Source organism: Ursus maritimus, unplaced genomic scaffold, assembly GCF_017311325.1.
Source record: "Ursus maritimus isolate PB19 unplaced genomic scaffold, ASM1731132v1 scaffold_24, whole genome shotgun sequence".
NCBI classification, from domain to species: Eukaryota; Metazoa; Chordata; class Mammalia; order Carnivora; family Ursidae; genus Ursus; species Ursus maritimus.
The window spans coordinates 5,735,371-5,762,366 of NW_024424897.1; the positions used below are offsets into that span (position 1 = coordinate 5,735,371).

Consider the following 26,996-nt stretch of genomic DNA (forward strand, 5'->3'; position numbering starts at 1 on the left):
GGGGGGGGGCGGGAAGCCTGGGCCGGCACCAGCTGCATAATTTACAGGGCCCAGTAAAGAAAATGCGGGGCCCTTTTTCAAAAATTACTAAAAATTCAAAGACAGCCACAGCAGAGCGTTAAAGCACGGTGAGGGGGCGGCTGTGCGACTGTGCGGGGGGCACATCCGTGAAGCCCACCTTGTCTGTGCCTCGGCGGTCGGCCGGGCCACCCTGAGGGTGCGCTCCCCAGGGGCGGCTCCGCAGCACCCGGAGCTTTCCGTATCACGTCGATATTGGCTGGACCAAAGCCCCTGAGGGGCGCCACTGGACGGGTGGAGTGCGACAGCCGAGGTGACTGCTCAGCTGTGCCGCGTTCCCAGGCTCTGCAGCGGGACCTGGAGCTGCAGGCGGCCTCCAGCCGGGAGCTCATCCAGAAGTACTTCTGCAGCCGCATCCAGCAGCAGGTGAGGCTCTTCTCCCCGTTTCGCTCCCGGGGCACCCGGGGCACCCGGAGCCCCGCCTCCACTCTGCCCCACACTCCCCGCGCTCCCCCCCTAGGCAGAAACCGCCTCTGAGGAGCTGGGGGCCGTCACCGTCAAGGCTTCCTACCGCGCCTCTGAGCAGAAGCTGCGTGTGGAACTGCTCAGCGCCTCCAGTCTGCTGCCCCTGGACTCCAACGGTGAGTGCAGGCTGCCCACCCGCCGCTCCCCGCGTCCGTCCCCCCGCGCCCTCCCGCGGCCCCCCGCGCCCCTGGCAGGTCTGCGGTCCCGAGAGGGAGCGCTGGGTGCATTTCCTTCCTGTTGCCAGGAGGGGGCAGTGCTGCTGAGCAGGGCACAGCTGCAGGGGCTGGAAACTAGAGGCGGGGGGCTGGGATATCCTTGGCAACGTCACCTCCCCCAGGTGACCTCCCCGCTTGCCAGGCTCCAGCGATCCCTTTGTCCAGCTGACCTTGGAGCCCAGGCACGAGTTCCCTGAGCTGGCCCCCCGGGAGACCCAAAAGCACAAGAAGGACCTTCACCCCCTGTTTGATGAGACCTTTGAATTGTGAGTGGGTTCCCACACTTGCCACCTTTCCCCAGCCCTGGACTTCCCTCAGCCCTGCTCCTCCCACCTGAGGCCAGTTCCCTTGAAATGAAGGCATTTGGGTCCCAGGGAGGGGCACCTGGAACAGGGGTTTGCTGGGGCCCTGTGGGGAGGCGTGGGACTGGGAGGGGTGGCCCACCTGCTGGACTTAGAGGCTTGCTTCCAGGGAACGGGGTCCTGTTCCTGAGGTCCTCTGCTCCCCAAGACAGGAGGGTCTGGGAACACAGGCCCCTGGTTTAAAGTACCAGCCCTCAGTCAGGGGAGGCGTCCCTGAGCAAGCACACCAGGCTGAGAACAGACTTTGCCATCCTAATCCCCAGCTGTCTGCCCTCAGCCCTGGCCTGTCCTCAAGAACCAGCGGTGAACTGTGTGTGGGGGTGGGTGCCGGTGACTGTGACTGTGTAGGGGCAGGCAGCTGAGGCCCTCTCTGTCCCCCACTCAGCCTGGTGCCTGCTGAGCCATGCCAGAAGGACGGAGCGTGCCTCCTGCTCACAGTGCTGGACCATGACACGCTGGGGGCTGACGACTTGGAAGGGGAGGCCTTTCTGCCACTGCGCTCGGTGCCAGGCCTGACTGGGGCTGAGGAGCCTGGCGAGGTGCCTCAGACCCGCCTGCCCCTCACCTACCCTGCACTCAACGGTAGGCCTAAGCCCCAGGGCGGAGGCTGCGGGGCTTCAAGTGCAGGCCGTGGCCCAGCACTGGGGGTGCAGGGGAGGGGCAGCCCATAAAGGTCAGGCAGCGGCCCCCGGGGAAGTGAATGAAGCTGGGGTCAGAGAAATCCGTCCTTGGATGTGGAAGCCAGTGCAGTCAGCACGGCGGCTCGTGTTGCTGAGTGGACCTCTCGGTCTAATCAAGAAGCCAGTGAAATTTGTTAGGCCAAGTGTGGTGTGACTCTTGCGGGGGGCGGGCGGTGAAGGTCACCAGTAAGTTTACCTGGGGAGAGAGGCTGTGTCTCCGACTTGGGGGGCACAGGCCAAGTATTCTCCAGGCTGGATAAGAATATGTGACCCATCTGAGCACTTACGGGGCCACTCCTAAGCACTTGATATGTATTAACTCCCAATCCTACAACCACCTAACGTGTGGGTACTATTACTGCTATTTTACAGATGAGTAAACTGAGGCACTAAGAGGTTAACTAGGTGGCCTTAGGTTCTCATATAAAAAGGTAATAGTTCCAACCTGAGGCGCACCGCTCTCAGCCTCTTCCAGTGCAAATTGGGCCAGGGTGTCGGTGCCAGCACGGTCACGTGTCTCATCTCATTCGTCAGGCTGTCTTGTGAGCTTGGCTGGTGTGTGTCCATCACTAGTTTCCAGGCTGGCTGGAGAATGGGTCAGTGCTGTGTCCCCTGCCACAACCCAGGCACTGCCTACCCCCGCCACAGTCTGACCCCCAAACGCCTCTCTTCACAGGGGATCCCATCCTGCAGCTGCTGGAGAGCCGGAAGGGTGATCGGGAGGCCCAGGTGTTTGTGAGGCTGCGGCGGCAGCGAGCCAAGCAGGCCTCCCATCATGCCCCAAGGCCAGGGCGGTAGCAGTGGAGGTTAGGGATGGCGTTGGGTGCCCAGTAGGGACGGGCTTTCCTGAGAGGTCTGGGTTCTCCCCACCATAGTGCAAGCCCTCCAGCTTGGCCTAATGCTCCAGAAGGGCCCTGCAAGTCTGGGAACCCCAGCGTGTGAAAGGCCCAGCATGAAGATCCCCTCTGGTCCTCCTGCCAGAGCAGGGGCCCGTGGTGCTGCTGCCAGGGCCTTTTAGTATTTATATTCCTCCTTCCTGCCCTCAGCCAGGGCCTCAACACTCTCTACCAAATCTCAGCACCAGGGGGAGGGGGCAGCTGTCTGCGGCTCCTTCCGCTACTTCCCCTGTGGGAGGCGCTGCTGCCCTGGCAGAGACCCCTCAGCCATCTGTTTCTGGCACGCCTATTCCAGTCACTGGGGTGGACATTAGGCTTCCCTGGTCTATTGTTTAGCACCCCTACCTTGGGTCACTGGGGCTGGGGCTGGGGCTACGGCACAAAGCCTCCTAGGGGAGGAAGGGGACCCTGCCAGAGGGGAAGCTACAGCTGCCCTGGTGGGGAGGGCGGCAGCTCTAATGGAGGGAGCCTGGCCCCTCTCCTGAGGCGGCCACCAGTACCCAGGTTAAGAAGCCCTGAGCCAAGGACCTTCTGGCCCTGCAGAGGTGAAAGCTGGCAGGCAGTGGGGCTGGCACGGAGGAACAGAAGCAGAAAAGATAGCTTGGCCAGCCATGTCTACTGAGGACACCCCCTCCCTGGGATGGTGCCCCCTACTTAGGAACTTCCTTAGCAAAATAAAAAAACAAAAACAATTCATTGTCCTCTAAGGAACGACACCGCTGGCCTGCATCGGGGCCCAGAAGATTACAGTCAGGCCTGCAACCCCCCTCCTCGGCCCTCAGGAGACCTCGAGCTGCCCCCGACCTGGGCTTGGCCCACCCCTCGCTCCCGTGCTCTAGAGCAGGTGGTGTGGGAATGACTGACGCACAAGCAGGCTTCAACGAAACGTGCCTAGACATGTCGGTTTGTGGCTGCGCCCGGCACTCCAAGGGCAGCCCCAGGGTGGGGTCTTCCAGGAGCGCAGGCTGAATGGCTGTTCGAGGGCTTAGAGGAACAGGGTCCCAGCCTGGCCTGGGGGCGGAGGCCCCTGTATTGGGAATCGGAACCCAAGGCCAGGCTGTCATTCTACCTGTGTGACCCTGTTTGAGTCCCTTAACCTCTCTGAGCCTGCTCCTTTCAGCTTGAACCTGAGCCCCATGCAGAGCCACTAGGTTTGTTTTCTCACAGCCACCAGCTTAGAGCAGGGGAAGGAGGTGGCTCAAAGGCTGAGACCCTCCTCCTTCCTTCTAGTGCTTTTATGAGAAGGAGGTATACGTCTGTTTCTCTGGGAGACACTAGGGGCTGTTGTCTTTCTCAAAACAAGTAAACAGGTCCCAATGGATAATGGATCCCTGAAGAGTCCTAAGCCTAGGAGGTCTCCAAGGCTAAAGGTCTCCAGCTCATTTGCGCCAGCAGGCCTGGGCTGGAGGGCACCTGAGCTCTGTCTAGAGGCCTGGAGCCACCTGGGCACTTGAAGGTGGCGTTAGCCACCTAGCCACACCTTGGTGGGGGCCCGAGCTCTTCCCATGGCTTAGGTGGGGCTGGAGCCTAGGCTGGGAGGGCCAAGTTCACTCAGCTGATAGTTCAGAGGCCCTTACTTGGGGCCCTACTCTCCCTCACCCCAATGTAAACAAGCTACCATTGTAAGTTCATATTTTATTTCCAATAGATTTGGAGCTTTGTTGATTTTTGCATTTTTGTAAAAAAAAGTTTTCACTTAATTATTTGAAAGCCCTTTCGTGCTGAGCCCAAGGGGGAGCCTGGGCCAAGCCAGACCCTTCACAGCCCTCTTGCTCCCACCCCAGACCCCCAGCGCTGGGAACAGGGTGGCTTCCCTCCACCCGCTCTGCCCTCCCGCCCCCACTGCATCTTTCTGTACAGAACAATTTTTAAAATGGAAGCTAAGACACAATATACATTGGACAGGCACGCACACACATGTACACGGGCGTCCGCTCCAAACGGGCAGGACGTCAGCTGCACTCAGAGAGCACCAAGGAATGCATACGGAGCCCCTCCTTGTGAGGAGGGCAGGGCCTAAGCCCCACCTTGGTCCCCAGTCTGCAGCTCCTCCCCACCAACTGCCCTGGTAGCTGCCAGAGGGAGGGGAGGGGAGAAAGGGGGGAAGCTGACAGCAGCTGGGGGGTTATGAAGAGGGCAGTGCCAGTCTGGTAGGTGGTCCTGGGGCCAGGGAAGCCGCTCTGGGGGCCCAGAGGGAGAGGACTGAGGTGGAGCCCTGGCCTCAGGAACCTGAGGGGTAGAACTCCCAGGCCTTTCCCCTCAAGGAGCTTCAAGGGCCCAGGGTTGGGAGTGGGGCTGGCCCTTGCAGCTTTGGCCTGCCAGCCCCAGACTAAATACACATTTGGTAAACCTAGGGACTAGGCTGGCTTAGACCCCAGTACACCCCGCTCTCAAGCCTCACGCCTGGGAACCAGGTCTGTCCCCGGGGATGTCCACACCCCTGGCTCTGGCCCTGGCGTGGGGAGGTGCAGTGAACAGGGCCTGCCCTGAAGGCTTGGTCCCTCCCCTCGCCCCCTTCCAGCTTCCTGCTCAGGCCCCAGGAAGAAGTTAAAACTAGTTAGTTTTCCTACATTAAAAAGAGACAGAAACATGTCCCCTGCCGAAATGCCGGTGGGCGATGAGGGGACTTTGTCTCTGCAGTGGAAAAGGAGAGAGTGGGCAAGGGGAGGGCTGCAAAATAGTTTTTTCTTTTAAAAAGTGCTTGGTAAGTCTGTTTTAAAGTGTGTGTCTATATCTATGTACAGATATACACACAGACACTGTTCACACACTGCTGCCCACGCATACCTGCACACGTACAGAAATGTATACATATACAGAATCATGTACATATACATACATACATACATACATACATATATATACTTTAAAAAGTCCTAGGTAAGAAGATCTGAGCCGGGCCGGGGCCAGGCCTGCAGGGTCACGACTGGAGGGTGTGGGCCCGGCTGGGCTGGCAGACGGGGCATTCGCTGCCCTCGGCGCAGAGCTCACACAGCACGGCATGTTGGCACGGCAGCACCGCTCGGTTCTGCTCCTGACACTTAAGGCATTTCACCGACTGCATGTGGAACACGGCCTGCGGAGGAAGAGGGATGCCGTGTTCACTGGCCTGGCCCCCCATCTCCCCAGCAACTCTCTCCACATTCACTTCAGTCCGCTTGGGGCAAGGAAACAGACGCACAGAGCTCAGCAGCGTGCTCAGCCGACAAGTAAGAGAGCAGAGCTGGAGTTCAGGCTGCTGCCCTCAAGCCTCCCTAAGTCTGCTTCCAGCCCCACCAGGAAGAGGGGAGGGCCAAGGCTGCTCCACAGCTCCCACCCTGACAGGCTCTTCCTCCCACAAAGCCTCTGCCTCATTTGATCCTGCAGTGACCCTCGGTCCCCAAAAGGGAACAATGGGGGGCCTGGCTACAAATGCCCGGTGAAGGGAAGAATGTACTTTGCTGCTGTGGCATGATCCCCGGGCCTCCAGCCGGGCACCTAGGAGTACAGACAAAGTAGCCCTAGGGACCTAACTGTTCTAGAATGTGTGCTGGTATATGCAGAGCTCACAGGAGAAGCATCTCCATGCCACTGAAGGCCCAGGCCTAGTGATGTAGCTTGGGTCAGCCCCACCCAGAACTGGGGGGGTGGGCACTGACACCTGTCCACCTCTACTTTCTCACCTCCCTAAGGAGTGACATTCCCTCCTACCTCCCCTCCAGAGGTCAGCATCCTGTGTCAGCCCAGCAGTTGGGCAGAGGCTCTCAGAAGGAAGGTGGCTGTCCCTGGAGCAGCATGGACCCATAAGAGTCCAAGTACTGGCTGAGGATACTGTATGCCCCCACCCAGCACTCCCCTAACCTCCTGGGCTGACCTTGTCCACTTGCTCCAGGTGGGCCCGCAGCTGCTTCTGGAGGGAGTACAGCGTGGAGAGCGAGAGGGCCTCCAGATCGGAGAAGGTGGGCAAGGCCTGTGGGTCGGGGCCTGAGTGCAGCCGCTCCAGTTCTTCCTGTAGCTTCTTAACCTGCCCCTCCAGTGCATCACGCTGCTCCCGGGCCAGCTCACACTCGGCACCTGCTGCACTGGCCCGCTCACCGGCCTCCTCTGCCTCCTTCTTCCAGGCATCACAAGCCTGTGGGCCCAACACACAGCGCCTCATCATGATGGCCCCCTGCCCCGTGTCCCCTGCAAGCACCTCTCTGGGAGCCTGCATGGGCCACTTGTGGCTGCAGGGCCTGCTGGGGAGCTGGGTCAGCTGTCTGGGGAGGGAGGAGGCGGGCACTGCCTGCAGAGAAGAGAGATGTCAGGGCCTGCAAGAGACCCTCTATAGGCAGGGAAGGGGGCTGAGCCCAACAGAGCAGGGCAGCACTAGGCAGAGCTGGGCACGCTGCTGGCCAGCACTTGCAGGAGCAGCCAGGCTGCAGCTGAATAGAGGAACCATCTCAGAACCTAGAACCCTGGACCTGGAGCCCTTGAAAGTCAGGGCTTCTGGGGAGAGGCCAGCAGTGCTGTGGGACCAAACTAAGTAAGTAACTCACAGTGGGAATTCCGGGCCGGGGACACCAGCCACCCCAGGGTCCTGACTGGCAAAGCAAGTGTTTCCACAGGAGAAGAGAGTGAATAAAACTCCAGGACCCCTGCCCTCCCACCCCTGCGCCTGCTCTGTGTAAGATGGGCTCAGGTTGGTGCCAACCAGGCCCTGGAAAGGTGAGTGGGTGTGTGGGCCCCATACCTGCTTGGCCTGCTTCCAGGACTCCTCCCACTGCTTGATGGTGCCGTTGGCTTCTTCAAGCTCTTGCCGCAGCCGGGCCAGCTCAGCGGCCCCTGGCCCTGACAGGAAGGCAGGGGAAGTGCCTGGGGAGAAGCTACCAGAGGCAAAATGCTCCCAGATGCTGCTATTCATCCCGTTCAGACCTGCCTCAGGAAAGGGAGGGACGTTAGAGCTCGGAGAGCTTCAGGCCTGGGCCCAGGCCCTCGTCCTGTCCACCCGTCTGGGGGGCTTCAAAGGGTTAGCTGTGCAAGGCTTCAGCAATGTCAGGCCGGGGATCTCACAGGAATGTGCAGAGCCCACAGCTGCATCAGACCTACGGTAGCACCACCTGCTACTCAACATTTGGCACTTAACTTCTGAGGCTTAGCATCTTCACCTATAAAGTGAGGCTCCCATCATTTGCCTCACAGCGTGACTCAGGGGCCTTGGGAAGTATCGCAAAGAGAGCAGTCTGTAGAGGTGACAATTTGTGATTGTGAACTGACTTTTAGGCTAGAGGGAAGACAGCCTTCTTGCAACTTCTGTAAGGCTTGGGAGGAGATTCAGGGGCAAAAATGCAGGCCAGAGCCTCAGATGATGGCACAGCTGGAGCAGGAGTTCAGGGAGCCCTGGGTTCATTCCCTTTGTTTTATGACAAGGAAACAGACACAATGTGTTGCTAAGAATCACACAAACAGTAGGGGCATCTGGGTGACTCAGTCAGCTGGGCATCTGACTCTTGGTATCAGCTCAGGTCATGATCTAAGAGTCATGGGATTGAGCCCCATGTCGGGCTCCGCACTCAGCAGGGAGTCTGCTTGGGATTCTCTCTTCCTCTGCCCTTTCCTCCATGCTCTCTTTCTCTCTCTCAGATAAATACATCTTTTTTTCTTTCAGGTTTTATTAGAGAGAGAGAGAGAGCATGAGCAGGGCATAGGGCAGAGGGAGAAGCAGACTCCCCACAGAGCCGGGAGCCTGACGCGGGGCTTGATCCCAGGACCCTGAGATCATGACCTGAATCGAAGGCAGATGCTTAACTGACCAAGCCACCCAGGTGCCCCATAAATAAAAAAAAAGAAACAGGGGCGCCTGGGTGGCACAGCGGTTAAGCATCTGCCTTCGGCTCAGGGCGTGATCCCGGCGTTCTGGGATCGAGTCCCACATCGCGCTCCTCCGCTGTGAGCCTGCTTCTTCCTCTCCCACTCCCCCTGCTGGTGTTCCCTCTCTCGCTGGCTGTCTCTATCTCTGTCAAATAAATAAATAAAATCCTTAAAAAAAAAAAAAAAAAACAAACCACACACACACACACAAACAGTAAATAGTGGCGCCAATATACGTCCAGGCATCTGACTCCAAAGGCTTACTCTTTCCGATAAGCTAAGCTGCATGCTCCTCCGACCACACGCCACGCAGTCCTTTGCTGTGCCCTGCTCTGTGGCCCCCAGGACAGCCCCTGTCTTCTAGAGGGAAGCCATACCCACGTCTGGCCTCATTCTGCCCACACGTCCTTCTAATAATTTCTTTCTCACTCCCTTCCCCACTAATCCAGCCAGGATGTTCCAGAACCCTCCAGGCAATACAAGTGCACCCAAAATGTGAGAGACTCGTGGAGAGCCTGAGAAGTGCACAATCTACGAGCCTATGTGCCCTGTCTCAGAGGTGGGAACTCAGAACCAACACCACACCGTCCCAGCAGCAAGCTCTTCCCATGGACCTCTGCTCCAGCCAGGTAGCATTTCCTCTCTTGGAAAGGAGCCACTTCCTCTCTCAACCACATCCAGGCCAGGTCCCTTCTGTTATTCTGAATCACAAACCCAGGCCTTTGACTCCACACAACAGGTGACAGTCCCTAAGTACGCTCTAAGGTCTGTGCTCCTCTGCCTCCCTGACTAGACCATGGCCCCGTGCCAGCAGGGACTGCTGAGCTCAGTGCATCTATAGAACTCTGCTCAGTAACTACATGGAGAAGGAATGAATGAATGTGCGGCCAGTGAGCAGGGCTACAGTCAAGATGCTTCCAGAATAAGAGCAAGTCAGACAAATGTAACACAAAGCATCTAACCTGACAGACTCAACATAAAACGGAACAGCCACCATCAAAACTGGAAAGATGCTAAGAAATCAGTGTGCTGCCCTGATCTCTGCAGTGAGGTGAGGACGTTCCCAAGCTGGTCAGAGTGTCAAACGTGGCTCAGAGGCTCAGGCTCAGTGTGACCAGGAAGCCCAGTACCCTTGGCGGGGGTTATTCCTGATCTCCTCCCACAGCTGCTGGGGGAGGGGAACTAAGAGCAGAGCGGCGGGCTGGGTACTGAGCTGTTTTACATGTTACCTCAGTGAGTACTCACACCAGCCCGCCCACGAGAGGGAACCCTGCCCGCAGTGGTGGAGCCCGTGGCTCTCCACACCCTGCTTCTAATGGCTATGATTGATGTGCCCTCCAGAACCCACAGTCCAGATCGTTCTAATGCTTGTGTTCACCGAACAGCCTTTGGGGTTACAGCTGGTCTGCCTGGCGCCTCTGTTTACCAGGAAGGCCACTTTGAGCCTATTCAGACTCTTCCCTTCGCCTCTTGTGAAGCTGGCTGTCGTGAGCCCGCCTCCGAGTTCTGGGTGACTGGGCAGAACCAGCACACTGGCATGAACAGCACCGAGACCTGGCGCTTGAGGCCCTTGCTTCTCACTGCACACTGGCCCTTTGCCCAGCACTTCACTCACGTTATTCCATTTAAGCCTCACCACTGTCTTACAAGGAGGATGCCGCCATTACACAAATTTTGAAGCAGAAGAAACTAAGAGGGGGTGCCTGGGTGGCACAGCGGTTAAGCGTCTGCCTTCAGCTCAGGGCGTGATCCCAGCGTTGTGGGATCGAGCCCCACATCAGGCTCCCCTGCTATGAGCCTGCTTCTTCCTCTCCCACTCCCCCTGCTGGTGTTCCCTCTCTCACTGGCTGTCTCTATCTCTGTCAAATAAATAAATAAAATCTTTAAAAAAAAAAAAAAAAAAAAAAAAGAAGAAACTAAGAGGGACTAAGTTGCTTGTCTAGGTTTACCCAGCTAAGGGAAACGTGGTACAGGGACCGACCCACCTCCAAGCCATGAGCCACTTGCTTCAGCATCCACTCTGCATTGCCTCTGGCTGTGGACAAAGTGGCAAAAGCACTTTCCAAAAGCCCAGATCCTGCCCCAGGTCTCAGAGACACACACCCCCTCTTACCCAAAGATCCGTGTGATGCTGAGGTCCCCAAAAATGTGTTTTCTGACTGGCTCAGGTGGCCCTGGGGCTGCTGCAGGAAATGTGAGGAGAGGCTGACAGGAGGGGACGGGGATGCTGAGTGGAAGGAAGCAGAACTGCCCAAGGAGCCAGGGATGTTCACGGGGGCAGAGCTCTGCAGCAAACTGCCGCCTGGAAGAGAGGCCCCGGAAGGCCAGTGAGGACAGGGCAAGCTATGTGGAGCCACACCAGCAGGGGACAGCTCATCTGTCCACCTTGGGCCAGGCTGGACCCCTAGGAGCCCTCCCTCGTGTGCTGCCCGCCCACTGCCCAGTACCAATTGTGATGCTGCCTGGGTGGGGCACCGTGCTGTTATCGAAAGTCTTCTCTAGGGCGGCCACCCCAAACTCGTTCAGGTCCAGGTCATCCAAGGCAGACTCTAGAGACAGAGAGATTGGGGTGTGAGCCTCCTTGTCTCCTGAGAGGCCACACCACCCTGAGGTTCCAGGCCTTGCCTTCAGGACCCACCTGCCCTCTACTGCCTCCTCTTCACGCTCAGTCCCACTAGACCCCTGCTCTCAAGCCTTTGCCTGTCTGGCTGCTCCTCGGCCAACACGGACGCCCTGTGCTGTCTGCCTCGCCAAGTCCAGCTCTAATGGCTCTCTTTTCCGAAGCCTTCGCTGATACCTCCAGGGGACCCAATGCAGGGTTCCTGACTGTGACAGAGGTCTTATCTCCTGCTGTTACAGCTCGTATGTCTCATTCCTGAGTTCTCTGGGGGCAAGCAAGCCTCTGGGCCCTCAGTGGCTAGTGCACAGCAGGTGCCTGGACAAATATCCACTGGCCTCTGTGGGACTAGCCTGGGAGGCTGGGAACTATATCCCTCCTTGAGGGCAGGAACACCCTGTCTGCATCTCTTAACACCCCAGTGCTTAAAACAGGCTCTGGCACTAAAAGTAACACCCATAAATGACTGCTGAGAGAGACGGGCAGTGGCTTCTAATGACCAGGAACTCTGAGGACAGTTATGTAGGCTGTTCACTACACAAGAGTACCTAGTGAGAGGATGAATGAGGGCTGGATGACCTATGATGTGGAATGAGATGGCACTCATCCAGAGGAAGAGGTATCTCTTTCAAATTTGTACAACAGAGCAAACCGGAGGGCTATTTTCCTATAAGGGCTAGTCTTGGCCCACACCTTGGGCTCATTTTCCCTTTTCAAAGGGCTCAGAGTGCCCACCCTCTGACTCTCCCAAGATAAATGTCTAAAGTGACAAGTACGCTAGTCTGAATCTCATTCTAGAGACCTAGCTTCTCTAACTCCAGATCCAGTCCTGGACTTGGCAACAGAAATGGCCTAATTACCTATGACTGACTCTACCGTGTCGCTGGTGGGATAGAAGGGCAGAGCATTTGCATTCATGCCAGGGACGCTGCTGGTGCCGGCAGGGCTAGGGGGAGTAGCTGCCAGGCTGGAGGTGATACTAGAAGAGATGCTTGAGGTCAGGGGGCTGCCCACGGGAAGGATGCCCAGCATGTCCTGCAACGAGAGAGTGAGGAGGAGGCAATGGGATGCCCACTCATGGAGGCCATGGCCAGGGGCTAGAGATGGGGGCCGGGAGGGGCAGAAGGAAATGGTGCATCCCAGCTCTCATCCGGATGCCCCCATGCCCAGACAGGACCCCATCCACTCAACACCTTGTTGAGAGGCTGGAGTTGGAGAACTGTGGCTTGCAGGCTGCAGGGCCCACTCACCCTAAGTCCTATAGTAGGGGAAGGGAGAAGTCATCCCAGTGCCTAGCATAGTACAGATGCTCAAGAAATATTGTTTTTGACTGATGAGTGAGTCCAAGAGGTGAGGGATTCCAGGGCTTGACCCCACCCTCTCTGGATTTGAGGCTGGGGCCCCACTTTAGTCCTGCCTTCAACTTGCGGGGAAAGCAGTGGCCCCACTCCCTAAGGCCTGGGATTCTGGCCTGTCCTGTCAATAGCAAGTGCCAGAAGGGGAGAAAGGGGGCTGAGAGCTACATACCTGTTTGGGCTGAAGCAAAGGCTGCTCTTGACTCCTGGGCTCTAGTGAGTGGGGTTTTAACTTGGCCTGAGAGAGAAAAGTCAGAGAACAAGAGATGATGTGGTGCTAGGGAGGGCCCCTGAATCCAGGAGCCCGCCCAAGCATCAACCTGCCATGGCCCACTAAGGCTGAAGGCACCTGTCATGCAATTCCCCTCTACACATGTACCCTGCTCTCCCTCCCAACCCCTATTCCTTTCCCTACCCTAGGAACCAGGGGAGCTATTTCTCTTCTCCCTGGTGACTCCAAACCTCAGGTAAGTCCACTTAGAGACCCTCCGTCCTGCTCCCCAAGGCCCTGCCACTCCATCAAGGCAGCACAGGGCAGGGGAAAGACCAGCTATGGGGTCAGAAGACCGAGATAGGAGTCCCTGCTCCTCTATTAACTGGCTCCGTGACAGGGTGAGGTACCTGGCTATGCTAACCTTTCTGTCTTCATTTTTAAGATGGGATGGCCTCACTCACTCTGCTGTGTTGCAGAGGCTGAAGACAGGGGCCTCCTAGCTCCCAGTCATGTTCCCCATAGCTGGGCCAAGACAGCCCTCCAGGGCTTCTCCTGCCCCATGCAGGAAGAAGGCTAACCTCACTGGGCTTCCCCTTACATCCCTTACCTGGCATTTAAAATTTTTCAGGTACTCGGCTCCCACCTGGTCTTCCCTCTCAAAGCCAGGAGCCTTCTTATAGCTGCCAGGGGCGAGGCCCGACTCCCCAGGGAAGACAATGCCTTCCAGGTTCGGGGGCTTCCTGATGGAGCCCGGGGGGGAGCCACAGAGATTAGATGGGCTTCCTAGATTGCTGTTTCTACAGAGGAGCTGCAGAAAAGAAAGGGAGTGGCTTGGTGGGCAAAATGTGGGCTGGAGCATGGCCCATCCTCCATCCCCTCCTCAGAGGGAGATTCTTCAGCAAGGGGCTCAGTTCTATTTTCATCTGCCAATGGGCAGCAATTACCGTGCAGGGACCCCGAACCTCATGAGGAAATTATGGGGCAATGTGACAGAAGGCTTGTGTCCCTTCTACCAGCTCTACTCAGGCTGACCAACACAGGCTCTGGGTAGACCACCTTCCCCCAGATTTTGACAGAAAAACCCTGGGGCAGAAAGAGTAGAACCCCTTGGCCTGAGGGAAAATACCAGGGCCCCCACTCCAAGCACAGGCTGTGAGGGAACTGGGGGCATTAGAGGTGGGTGTTGACTCCTGGCTAGGCACAGTGCCCACCCACTCCCTGGACAGGCACGTACAGCGCTAAGGTCAGGGGCATGCGGGCTGGAGGGGCTCACGGGCACCGAGTCTCCGGCAGCAGATGGCATGTACAAGACGGGACCCGGCTGAGTGGGGCTCGACACAGTTGAAGAAGGTTGTAAATCGTCACTGAGGGGTGGCTCTGCAAGAGACAGGATCAGGGTGTCAGCAGGCTCCTGTGCCAGCTCTGTCCCTCCAAAAACAAATCTGGGCCTTTTTCAAAGGAGATCACGCACCCTCCGTACACAAAGGGAAGGCTCCTACCTTCTTTCTATTAATACTGCATACTGTGCACTTACTTTGTCCCAGGCAGTTTGTATTAACTATGACTCTTCACAACAACTAGTAGATGCAAATAATATCGTGGTCTCCATTTTACAGGTAAGAAAACTGAGGCTCAGAGAGGTAAGGTTAATCTCCCTACGTGGTGGAGCTAGGAAACAAAAGAGCTGGGATTTGAACTCTGATCTGTACTACTCCAAAGCCTGAGCCATTAATTACTTCTCTGTGTTGCCTCAATCAGTGGGCCCAGCTGCCCATGGCTGGGGATGACCCTGTGCCAGGAATATACTCCCCCCTCCCAGGGCCCCCTAATCCCAGAGATAAGGCCTGAGCCTGAGAAGAGGTGAAGGACAATCAGAGCAGTGGCTTGTGGTGGACACGAGCTTTAACTTGAGCTCCATCTCTGAGATGGGCAATGGTGGTCTGGAGTGCAACGTAAGAACTGAGAGCTGCGCTGTCCAACGCAGCAGCTACGAGCCACACGGGGCTATGAGGGGCTGGTCCGAACTGAAACGTGCTGCATCTACCTATTCGAGTGTGCAACAGATTTCCAAGACTTAGTCTGGAGTAAAAAAAAAAAAAAAAATACCAATTTTTTACACAGTTTTTGAAATTATCATTTTGTATCGAATCAACTAAAAATATATTGTTAAAATTAATTTACCTTTTTAAAAAACATAGCTACTAGAAAATCTGAAATGACATGAGGAAGGCTGCGGTATATTTTCATCGGACAGCTCTGCTCTCAGCAGGACGGAGCGCCATGTTCAATTAGTGACGTCTGCCATGGATGTGGCATGGGGTGGTTGCTGAGATCTGCCTAGTTGGCTCTGGGAGGCCGCCTCACCCTGCCTGGGACTGTGAGTGCCTGACCAGGGGCCCGGTCCTGGTCTCTGTCTCACGACCTTGGAAGCTTCAGGGTTTGAGGCCAGTTCCGGGGTGTGTGTGCGGGGGACCAGAACTTCCAGTGAGGACAGAGCCCGCTGCTGGCCGGCAGATGAGAGGCCACTTCTGTGACTGAGCCTGAGCAGAAGGTGAGGGGAGGAGGAGGGGGAGGGCAATGGGAACAGCATACGTTCTATGTGGGCGAAGGCGCAGAAAGGTCCTCGGGGACAGCTGCCCGACTGCTGCATGTCGTTGCACTTGGTGGATTTATAGATCTGGGGGGTAGAACAGAGGCAGGTCAGGCTTAGACAGAGAGGGACAGGCAGGCACAGGTACCTTCAACATGGGAGGGTTAGCTTAGTAATCTCCTTTCTGCTCCCCATTCCATGCCACTTCCCGAAGTCTCTCCCTACTGACTTCTTGATATTCAAACTCCCGAACCAGACATGGCCACCCCCATGCCAAGGACACCCTCCCTTCTGGGGTCACAGGTTCAACCAGCCCTGCTTCAGCCCTCACAAAGAGATCTTCTCCATGCTGCTTCTCCACTCAGGGTCTTGGCCGGGGCTGTGACCTCCAAATGTCCCTCTGGGCATTAAGGAAGCCAAGATCACAGGAAGCACGCACCCACCAGGGGGCACTCTGAGTTGGGATCTACATCTAACTTTCCACCCTGCTGTCTACAACCCACATAAGGTGGCGTCTGTCCTTAATGTCTATCTCAGGATGTCCTAGCCTCCACTGACCCATGGACAGCATGTGCCTCTATATACCCTATACCAGACACTGACATGGCCCAGTAGGCAGGGGAAGTGTAACAGGGAGGTTGCTGGTACCATAAGCTCTGATGTGAAACACAGCACCTGGAAGGGGCTTTTATTTTTTAAATCCTCATGTCACTGGACTGTAAGCATCATGAGTGGTACAAAGCCCAGAATGGCCAGGTCACTATGCCCAGTCCATGCCTTCCCTGTCAGGAGGCTGGGGGAAACAAAATTGGGAGCAGAGGACTGCTCAGGGACTACAGGCTCAGAACAAGGCAAGTTACCAATTTAGGGTACAGGGCTCCTTTAGGCACTGCGTGGGGGGGCCTCTTCCAGGATGGTGTCAGCCTGAGTTCTGCCCACATCTGCCCAGGCCCTCCTTTCCTTTTTCCTTGCTTCCCCAAAAGGGCAGGTTAAGCCACCCACAGACCTCACAGGGCCCCAGCCCCAGTCCAACGCCCACCTCCGGGTGGAACTGCTGCTCCGTGCGGGTGTGGCAGTACTGGCAGGCATCTCCATTCTCACACTTGCCAGGGTCTCCCCACTCGTCCCCATGTTTTACGTTGGGGCACGGAGATGACCTAGTCCAATTAGATGGTGGGGTCAGAGGGATGAAGGACAGGGAGAGATTAAGAGCCGGGGAATGCCAACTAGATGCCTGTTCAGGGTCCCTCTCTGGTCTCCGGGCTTCACAGGGCCAGGCTCACAAAGAGAAAAGATGAGTTATAGAGTGAGAGCCTTACTGGGGCCAGAAGCCGGGCTCTGCTTCTGTGGCACAGCATGGCTGTTATCAGCATGAAGGACACTTTCTGTCCCCTTCCGCTAGGTCCTCATGCCAAACACTTTGCAGCCCCAGGAGAGCCAGACTATAGCCAGAACCATACTTCCCACACGATGGCTTGGCCCCAGCAGTCGCTCCTCAGGATCAGAACTAGAGGGGTCTTGGAGGTTGTCTGACCCAAGATCCTCATTTCATACTAGAGGAGGATCCCAGAGGACTCCCCATCATTCAGCTATCCTGACTACTCCCTCCCCTTATACCTGGGCCCTGAAACCCTGTCATCCCCAGGGCTGGCCTGCAGGCCTCCCTTCGAGCACACTGGAAGCAGCCCCTGCCACAATCCCTTCCCTGCCACCCCTCCCTCCCATGACTGGCCTGCCTGGGCCAAAGGACCTGTATTTGTGTTTCCGGGGGCTCCGCCGCCGGTCCTTGCTGTTGTGGTAGTAGGGACAGGCATAACCCTGGCGGCACAACCTCGGGGGCTTCTTGCACGGCTCCGTCTTATAGTTCCCCAGCACATAAGCAGTCTCTACACAAGGGGGCCAGAGGCAGGGGTCAGGCAGGTAGGACAGGAGAAGCCACTTGGGAAGGGGTCCAGGAGCTCAGGGCACCTCCTCATGTGCCAAGGCCAAGACTGAGACCCAGGAGAGAGATAAGAACACCATCCCTCACTGGAGACACTCAAGGCTCACAAGATCTAAAAGGGCAACCTCAGGAGGGTCAAGAACACTGTATATAAACATACCTAAGGGCAAGGTGTGTCTGGGGAAACTCCCCAGAAGTGCCCCCAAATGAAAGGGCTGTGGTTGGATGTAAGGTGGGATAAAGAAGTGGTGGTGAGCCAATCCTTAGGGCAGCTATGGGCAGGAGAGGAGAGAGGACAGACATCTGGCAGGAGGAGGCACGGCCATTTGTGGGGCCACCTTTACCTTGCCACCGTGGCTCCTCACTGAGGATTTTTTCTATCATGGCATGGCTCGCAGCCCCAGCCGTCTGGCCCTCTATGCTGCCCTCTACTGTGGTCTGGCCGTTCTGCAAGGCCTCCATGGCCTGGAGCTCTCTGGGAGGAAAGGAGAGGACAGAGAGCAGGGACGGGGCATGAGGGGAGAAGCAGAGTGCCAGTCCCTGCACTCCATCTATGGCAGTTCCCGTGTCAGCAGCCAGGCCCCACCCTGACCCACAGCCATGAGCCCAGCATAGCATCCAGCCCACCTGATGTCGTAGACAGGGGACCGGAGGTCATGGGGCCCGTGGGCAAAAGCGCAGTGCAGGCCGTTTTTGGTGCAGTTGCCTTTTGAGTCTGTCTCGTGGATACAGATTCCAGTTTTGTAGTAGCGCAGGTGGTACCTGCGCTCAGTGTCCCCTGTGGTCCTGTGCAAGAATGGGCACCTGAAACGGGGGGGGGGTGTCATTCACCTATGCCCCCGGAGCCTAGGCAATCAGCCCCTGCCCTCCCCCTCCCTCCCTGTTGAAGGCTTGCCCCACGACCCCGGATGGTGCGCTGACTGAGGAGGCCAGCAGTGATGGGCCCTGCCGCGGTAACAGAACCCCCCTCCCACCACCTGTCGGATGCTGCAGCTTGATGGGGGCCCATCAGGGCCCAGGATTCCCACTTCAGCCTGCTCAGCAAGTCCTCTCAGAGGCTACTTGGCCAGGGCCCTGGGCTGACTTGAAGAGAAGCTCCAGAGGGGGGGCACACTCCTGGGAGAGCAACTGCTGCCTGGATCTGCAGGGGTCCACAGAGAAACGGCCTGCTCAAAGCATGGGCGTACCCTCTCATGCCCCAGTGCTTTATTAGGCTGGGGGCAGGGGGCTCGGGGGGTGGGAGGGAATAAGCTTTGGACCTCTGGGAGAAGTATGAGTGCAGGGATGGTTCAGTGAGCCGTACCCATTCCGTTGTACCCATACCCCCGGCAGCGTTTCCCATTACCACCTCTGCAAGGGTCAAACAAGCAGGGTCAACAAATGCTCCCTCTCAGTGATGTCCCTAGGCTTGCCTTTTCTCCTACTTAGCAGAAGAAAAGCCTGTGTAGGGTTTCCCAAAAGTGGGTAAAGAAGGGGCCTCCCCCAGAGGATGGTGGGATCTGAGCCCAGGTCCAGGCCACAGGAAGGCAGGCCAGGCTGCACAGTACTCCCAAAAGCAGCCTCTGGCTGGCTTCTCAGACTCTGCCTGGCCTATTCTGAGGGCATCTGACCCAGGAAACATGAGGTTCCTCTGACGGCGGGCTGCAGGGGGTGGGGCACTCACTCGTCGCCCTCCGGGCAGAGGCCTGTGGCCTCGTCGTACTTGGTGCAGTAGACGTCGGGGCTGTAGTTGAAGGTGCCGTCCCGACGGCGGATGGACCGGCGACGTCGCTGGTTCACGAAGTGCCAGTGGAAGCAGGTGTAGGGCCGGTGCTGAGTGCATTTGTGTTGCACAAAGAGTGGACACTGCTCCGTGCGGAATTCCTTCAGGTACCTGCAGGGAGAGCCCCCACATAGGGTGGGCCAGGAGCAGAGACTTAAGCCCCTTGCTTCCCAGCAAGAAGTTAGCCACCAAGTCCTCTGAGGGCCCTACTCTGGGGGTGCTAGTTCTGTTAGGACACCAGAAGAGGCCCAGAGCTAAGGGTGGACCTTAGCATCCAGACCCTTCCCAGGACCTAGATCCCAAGCCAGCCTGAAGAGAAAGAACCACAGACCACAGCAGTCAGCTGTCTGCCATGGCAGCCAGTGGAGGGCTCAACCAGTGGCTTAGTTCTGTGAGCCCTCCCTGAGGTTTCCCAGGCCAAACTGCTGATCACAGGCAAAGGGCTGCAAACAAGAGCACGAGGAACCTCTCCCAAACTCCTGCAGGGTCCTCTACTGCCCAGGTCTGCCTGCCAATCCCTGGGGGTCTCACCTGTCCCAGGAGCAGGGCTGGAGCTCCAGGCCGAGGGCTGGGGAGGCTGCTGCTTTGGAACTGAAAGCCCAAGTCACAAGGTGTTCCTCTAAACTACTGAGTCAGAAAATTATTGTCCTGTCTGCCTACTTCCTCCCAGAGACACTACCTAGCACCACACAGGTTAGTGCCTGGGAAGGAGCTCCTTTTACAGAAGCATCTGAAGAGACTCTCGCTCCCAGCCTTGCCTGCCCACAGTGGTCTCACAACTGCGTACCTGCAGCAGCTGCAGCTGTTTACGTCCTGACTAACCTGGGGACTTGGGGGCACTGTCCTTTTGCCCTCCTCCCAACCTTTGTTCCTCTACTCTGCATGTAATAGCCAAGAGAACCCAACACAGCACTCTCCCATGCACCACCCAGAGGAGGGCCCCAGACCCACTTACCCCCTTACAGAACATGCCATCCATCTGTGTTTTTGCTCACTCTATGTATCCAGGTGGAGGGTGTCTTAGACTTGGGAGCCCTACACAGCAGGGACAGGAAGGCAGTGCAGTTCTCTTTATTCATTCCCTTAAGCCCTAACAATGCAGGCAACAAATGGCTTGATAGAGGGCATCTGATGCCAGCAATGAGGAGGATTCCAGAAGGCACAGAAGATTGTGTGCAGAAGGGGGCACAGAGGGAACAACCTGACCTGAAGTAACTGTCCAGGCTTGGAGTAGCACCTGAAGCTAGAAGGCATGGGACAACGGTGAGAGAATGTGGCTCATGCCAGGATACTTGGAGCCTTACGAGTCTGGGCATATAGAAGGTGTAGGGACAGGTAGGTTGAGGGCTGAGACTTTCCAGACAAGTTTTCTTTAATGCTAATGGAAAGTGCTGAAAAATCCTCTCCGCCTTGAAGTATGGAGAAGTGTCCGGGTGTATGTACTGGGCCAGGGGAAGCTGGAGCTGCATGCTCCCTGAGGATCACAAAGGTTTAAAGGACAGTAAAACTTCCAAACAGTCTGTTGTTCATGCAGCACGTATTTATTGAGCATCTACTAGCTGCAGGCAGGGTGGACCTGCCTGAGGCACTGAGGACCCTAATGGAGAAGCAGGTCCTTGCCCTTGGAAGCCCATACTTTTATGGGGCAGACACACAAGTAACAGGCAGAATCAACCAAGTATGGAAAAGGTTATAAAGGAGGTTTGCTGAGGGTTCCTTGGGAACCCAAAGCATGGGGCCCAGGCTGGGAGAGGAAGGGAAATGGGGAGGTGCTGGTGGGTAAAGAATGTGGGAAGGATGTTTTAGGCAAAGGGCTAAGTATGAGCTTATGAGAATATGTCTGGGTCCAAGAGCTCCAAGTACCTTTGTGGGATGTAAGTGGGGTAGAGAGGAACTGAAAAGGGGAAAGGAGGATAAGGTGAGGTGCAGGAGCTGCCAAATTGCAGGGACATCATCTCTGGGTCCCAGGTACATTTGGAGACACTGGGCAGAAACCTGGAAGTCTCCCTAGGGCCTGATGTTCTCCTGTCCCTTTTGGCACTGGAACACAAGGTCTTTCTTCCTGTCTGGTTAGAAAGCTGTACCTCGTGCTGCACACATGTCCCAAACCCTGGCACTGAGATGGGACACCCACCCTCCAAACTACTAGGCTGATCCCTCCTGGGCAGCACATACTCCATCTGACTCTGGACCCACCAGGAGATTAACTCAGGAGGTAAGAGGTGGAAAATAGAAGAGAAGGAAGCAGAGTCCAGAGCCAGGAGCAGAGAAGAGTGAAGAGTGGTTAGGACTGTCAGATTAAATATAGGACACCCAGTTAAATCGGAATTTCAGATAAACCAAGTATTTCATGGGGCACACTGATAATAAAAATGTATCCACTATTTGAAATTCCAATCTAACTAGCATCCTGTCTTTTTATTTGCTAAATCTGCCAACCTGAGTAGTGTCTGTCTGCTTGGTATCAGTGCCTCAGTAAAAAACCAGGAAGCAGCATGGGGAAGAACTCTAAGATGTGGTCACCCTGACTTCGGGCATAGTCTGTCCTCCTGGAGGAGGAGTCTTGGCAAGCCTGCTTGCTTGGGGCAGCCATGACCACAGTGCCACACGCAAATACCAGGGCTCCACAAGGGCTCTGGCTGGCAGGGATGCCACAGTGAAGGACAGACACCAGGCAACAAATTATCTCACTTTAAGTCGTAGGCCAGGGACTTGGTACTTTTTAATTAACCAGTCTCTTTGCTTCCAGCCTCTCCCTTGTCCAATTTATATTACACAACACTTGTTTATTCTTTCTAGAGCCCAAATTTAATTCTCACTTTCTTAAAAGTCTTTAGCTTCCCCCCAGTAGCTCCAGATAAGCACCAACTATTCAGCTTGGCATTCCAAGCCCTGAACATCTGGCCCAGGATTTTTCCCCACCCTTATTTCCCTTGATTCCTCTCCATTCTAGCTACTAAAACTGGAGTCCTTGCAAATAGATCTTTAACTTCCCTGTTTCTGTCCCCTTCCTTACCTGTAGACATCTTTCGAGGCTGAATCCAATGGTAATAAATCTGACGCCAGCACATCCATGTTACCTTCCTTGACTTCCACCCATCCTCCCCTTTCTGCCCTTGCCCCAGCTAAAAGTTATAATCTCCACGTTTTGCCAGCATGTTCTGTAGATATTTTTATAGCCTTTATCCTGCAATGCATATTAATAATCTATACATTTTTCTCTACTACTAGATTATAAAATCCTTGACAGCAAGTAAGAACTGAATACAGTTTACTGAATGAATACAAGAAATGAAGTCACAGAAAGGGCAAAGCCCACAAAGCAATACCAACAGCTTTATGATGCTGCCAGCAGGCAGAGCACTGAGAGGTGAAAGCCTAATCCCCATTCCCTTGTGAAAAGGACTACACTGCAGGAAACCTGCAGGGCAACTGCAGGGCAGAGTGTCCTGCAGAAAAACCCCTCATCAGAGAAGGGGCTGAGTGACCAACTTTAGGCAGAGAGCCCACTTTTGACCAACTACAATCAAAGGAGAGAAATTTCTAACTTTTTGCTAAAATCATGAATGGAACTGTACCGAACTGTTCCTGCTACCTAGGAACCGAAATGTTTGTTCAGAATTTCCCACTCTCCCTCTCTGACCCTGTGCTAAGAGGCAATGCAGTGCCCAGAAGACAAGGAGAGAAGCACTTAGAAATCACTTTTCTATTTTCATGGATTGAAATGAAACAAATTTTCAATGGACATGCACAACCGTCACTATTAAGCTCCAATCCTTCTCTTCATCTTAAGGCTCTGAAAGTTCAAAGTCTAAGAAATTAAAGAGTCAGCTGAAATTCACTCTTTAATTCAACCAGCTCTCAGGAAACCCTAGAAGTCCTGGGGTCTGAGTAGGGAAGACACACCAACTACTCACTCCCCCTTCCAAGCTCGGGGTAGGCACAAGGCCACACAACTAAGTTCTTCACACTCCCATCTCCCAGGAATATCTGCCCTCAAGAGTAAAAGCTAGTAACATAGAACAGTTCCAAACTGCAAGGCCTTGGTGAGCTACTATGGCCAGAATGAGTCCAGAAACCATACAGGCCCTGGGCAAGTAAGAGCTCTGTCAGAGAAAGCCACGCCTTCAACCGGAAGAAGGGATGGACACTCGATTGTTCAGAGCTTCACCTTCACTAAGCAGCACCTTCATGTCTGCTGACGGCTGAGCTTACATCAAAGCTACCTTTCACTCCTTTTCAGGACATCACATTAATTATTCTAGCAATGGTTTATTTGTAAATGTCAAAGATTATTATGAAAGTCACACACCCACTTACAAATATTTTGGAAAATGGACAAAAGGGCAAAATCGCCTTTAATCCCATCACTAATGTTAGCCTTTTGGTAAATTTTCTCTTGGTATTTTTACACATATATAATCATAATGTACCTATCATATTGCTAAACCGCTTTACACAACTATTAGTACTTTTCCCTAAAAACTTTCAAAATCAAATATATGCAACCACATTTTAAAAAAATCAAATATTTTCAACATTTATTGGATCTTTATTTTCCAAATCTCTAAGTAACAGCAAAAAGCAGGCTATTGGAAATCTAAATTCAATCACTTGCCCCACTAACAGTGATAGCACATAAGGGATTAACAATAAATTCACTAAGTCACATCACCCCGAAGGAGGTGTTAAATCCAGTGCTAAACTGCTACCAGTTCAATTTCCAGCTAAACTTTAAATCCTATTCCAAGTTGTCTCACGTAATAGATTTATCAGTTTGGGTGTTTCACTCTCTTCTGGGGAGAAGTGTGAAGAGAATTTAAACAAACTGAATAAACAGAAAAGTATCAGAGGTAACAGAAAAACTATGTAAGTTTAGAGGCAATGGGGAGAAAGGAGCTGGTGTTCTAATCCATATCTAGTCCCCCACGGAATAGTGTGTCGCAAGGCCTCACTCTGACTCTACCTGCCCTGCTGCCACTGACCTGCTCCCTCCCCAACAACCAACCAGACTCTAGAGCAGGGTTAGTAAACTTTTCCTGTAAAGGACCAGTTAGTGAGTATTTTAGGCTTTGCGGGCCAAGAGTCCAAACTGAGGATAATATGTACTTACAGAACAAGAGGAAACAAACTTATATTTTTATTGATGAAATTCAAAATCTAGTAATTGGCTACAATTTTTGTAGAGGTTCTACCAATAAGGTCAGATTTGGGGGGATGGGATAACATTTGTAAAGTTAAGGTCCCTTTCATCAAACTGATTACAAATGCTCATCTGTTAATGCAGATTCTATAAGATTTTACAGATTTCATCTTTGAAAATGTCTTTTCACATAGACAGGCACTGCCAAATGCTGTTAACATTCCACAAGCATGATTTTAATTGAGCACATTCTTCTCTTAGAAGACATCTATAGAATTCTATTAGAGTCTTGATAGTTGCCTTTTAATTGCTTCCAATTGAAGCTTTGATGTAAACTCCTTACTGGCCCAGGTAAATGGATTCCGAAATAAGGAAATTTCTTTTGCATTCACACCAAGCAGCAAAACCACTGCTAGAACTATAGTTTGTGTTTAGAAATCATATCCACAGTAACTTTGTATAGGAATGGAAATCTGGCCTTTAACTTTTGACAGTACGCAGGAAGTGTATAAAGTAGCTTGACATGACTTACGATTCAAACATTAGTGGTTGAAATAACTTTACTACAATTTAAGGTTTGCAAAGAAGCTGTTTGCCTTGTAATTTTAGGCTGAAGTCATTAAGAAACCTTATCAAGTCTGCAGCAAAAGCCAATTTCCATAGCTATTCAGCGTTCAAGAACAGTGGTTGAGAATGATTCTTCTCATTCAGAAAAATTTCAACATCAGCCCTGAACTCAGAAAATTACAAGAAAGCTTTACCACTGCTAAACCATCAAACTACTGTGTAGTAGGGCATGCCAGAATATTCCGCTTCTCTACAAAAATTCATGAAATTGATTATCATGGTGAAGTCCACAAGAGGTAGTAAAGTTCATTGCTGATTCCAGCAGTTCAATTAACATGATGGATTCAATATTTTTCTGCAAAGTACCTGCTGATGAATAATGTAATCAATAACCACAGGCTTTACACACCTTAAATTTCATAAGCTTTGTAAATTTGTACAATTAAATCTTTTTCTGCTACACACACACATTCTTACCATCAGCTGTAACAGATATTAGCAGGTCATATTTCAGATTGTACTGAGTTTTTCCTTAACCCTTTTGAAAATATTCTCAGCTGTCATTGTTTTAAGTAGACTGTTCATTGATGCTAATTCTTCAGTCACTTCAAATGAGGCACTGACTCCATGAAGAAACCAACTAAACAGTAACAGTGGCATCTGTTGACTCATCAAGAGCCCGAGGAAAACCACATGAAATCATTGGCCTGGTAATTTCACTACTGCTATTCCTCCCAAGGACTTGCACATTTTGAGAAGTTGTTCTTGACAAAAGGCTAACACTTTTAAACAAGTCTGTTTGCTCACGACGCATTTCTTCAGCTGCTGCAATCACACACAATGTAATTCACTCAGTATCATCAGTATCAGTAAATGGCTTTCCTTGCTCAGCTAATCAATGAGCCACTCGAGAAACTTACTCCAGTCATAGCCTCATTTTCCTTTTTGTGAAGAAATCCTGCTGTAATGAAACAGGCCATTTATCTAATTTTTCCGACCATTTCCTTCCTACACACTAGGACTACCGTGACAACTCTCTAGTCTAGTAATGTTGATGGGTCCTTTCACAGCACAGCTCTTACTAAAGACGGCTCTGCCACCTAATTTGGTAACAAAAGAATTCACACTCCACCGTACCCTAAAAACATGACACTCCAAGCCCATTCTTCTCTTCCTCGCCTGCTCTAACAGGACTGGCAGGCACTGGTAATAAGGAATAAACGAAACGTTGTGGTGTGCTAATACACACAGCACTGGAGACACTGGCAAGTTGTAACGGTGTCCTTGCTGTCTGTAGTACACTGAACAGCAATACTAAGCGAGGAGAGTGCCACGTACAGTCTCTCACAACTACGGAATCCTGCAGTTATAGTGCAAAAACAGCTGGACAATAGGTAAACCAATGGGGGGGGTCCATTAAAGCTTTATTTATGGATCCTGAAATGTTAATTTCATATAATTTTCATGTGTCATGAAATATCGATTCTTTTTCAACCATTAAAAATGCAAAAGCCATTCTCAGATCACAGGCCATACAAAGGCAGGTGGCAAGCTGCATTTGGCATTATAAGCTGTAGTGTGCCGACCTCTGCTCTGAAGAGTTGGTATTCCCCAACACACCACAACCCTCCCTTCACATCTCTACACTTTTGATCATATTGCTCCCGGTGTCTGGATCACCCTTTTGGCTTCTCCACATGAGGGTTCCCTGACACAGCCCACTGGAGTTAATCACCCTCCTTCCATGTTTCCACTACAAGGTATGAACACAGCCCAGAGAGCCCCTACAACAGTTGATTTCGACTGCTTTGTATGTAGCCATGTCTATCATTTCTGTACTTCTCCAAGAGCTGGCTCATAGCAGGTATTCGATATAGGTTCGTACAAGAAAAAGCAAAGGCATAGAGCTTCACAAGTTGTAAAAGCTTGGTCCACAGCAGCTATACACTAACCCAGCAAAACAGAAGCAATTCCAATCTCTGATTTATGTGCTTCTCCCGGCAATTAATAAACCAGTAACTTCTCTAGCCACCTTCCCCACAATGTCTGCACAGCCTTGTTCCTCAACCTGAATGCTAATTTTGAGATCAGATTCACATGCAGACTAGAAACGCAACCATGCTTGCTCTGTAATTCCTGGGAATGTGTGGAGATCGCTAGAGAGATATTAAATTCCTTTTTCTGTTTCCTCCAAAAACTAAGTGGTATTATGACTATTTGGAAAAACTGGGTACAAACCTAAGATTTATCAAGAAAAATTATGGAAGTATGTCACCAGACT

At 53.3% G+C, this 26,996-nt stretch overlaps 2 protein-coding genes across 12 annotated transcripts in view; one reads left to right on the forward strand and one right to left on the reverse strand.

Annotated features, from left to right (window-relative positions):
• Positions 1-3,388, forward strand: part of UNC13D (unc-13 homolog D) — a 13,465-nt gene extending 10,077 nt beyond the window's left edge. For all 4 annotated transcript variants that reach the window (XM_040640210.1, XM_040640212.1, XM_040640213.1 and 1 more), the window contains 5 exons: positions 361-444; positions 539-659; positions 901-1,024; positions 1,506-1,702; positions 2,477-3,388. In XM_040640210.1, coding sequence (XP_040496144.1) covers positions 361-444; positions 539-659; positions 901-1,024; positions 1,506-1,702; positions 2,477-2,598 — 648 coding nt within the window. In that variant the 3' untranslated portion in view covers positions 2,599-3,388. The remainder of the gene's footprint in view (positions 1-360; positions 445-538; positions 660-900; positions 1,025-1,505; positions 1,703-2,476) is intronic.
• A 928-nt stretch (positions 3,389-4,316) lies between these two features.
• UNK (unk zinc finger) overlaps positions 4,317-26,996 on the reverse strand; it is a 32,434-nt gene continuing 9,754 nt past the window's right edge. For 4 of the 8 annotated variants that reach the window (XM_040640218.1, XM_040640216.1, XM_040640217.1 and 1 more), the window contains 15 exons: positions 18,907-19,116; positions 17,871-18,047; positions 17,588-17,718; positions 17,052-17,187; positions 16,341-16,458; positions 15,304-15,388; positions 13,946-14,088; positions 13,319-13,519; positions 12,670-12,735; positions 12,003-12,177; positions 10,973-11,074; positions 10,639-10,827; positions 7,408-7,589; positions 6,550-6,807; positions 4,317-5,772 (listed from right to left, as the gene is read on the reverse strand). In XM_040640218.1, the coding sequence (XP_040496152.1) occupies positions 5,617-5,772; positions 6,550-6,807; positions 7,408-7,589; positions 10,639-10,827; positions 10,973-11,074; positions 12,003-12,177; positions 12,670-12,735; positions 13,319-13,519; positions 13,946-14,088; positions 15,304-15,388; positions 16,341-16,458; positions 17,052-17,187; positions 17,588-17,718; positions 17,871-18,047; positions 18,907-19,116 (2,329 nt within the window). In that variant the 3' untranslated portion in view covers positions 4,317-5,616. Of the gene's footprint in view, positions 5,773-6,549; positions 6,808-7,407; positions 7,590-10,638; positions 10,828-10,972; positions 11,075-12,002; positions 12,178-12,669; positions 12,736-13,318; positions 13,520-13,945; positions 14,089-15,303; positions 15,389-16,340; positions 16,459-17,051; positions 17,188-17,587; positions 17,719-17,870; positions 18,048-18,220; positions 18,385-18,906; positions 19,117-26,996 lie in introns of those variants that run through there. The other 4 variants (XM_008693782.2, XM_040640214.1, XM_040640219.1 and 1 more) reach the window with 4 other exon arrangements.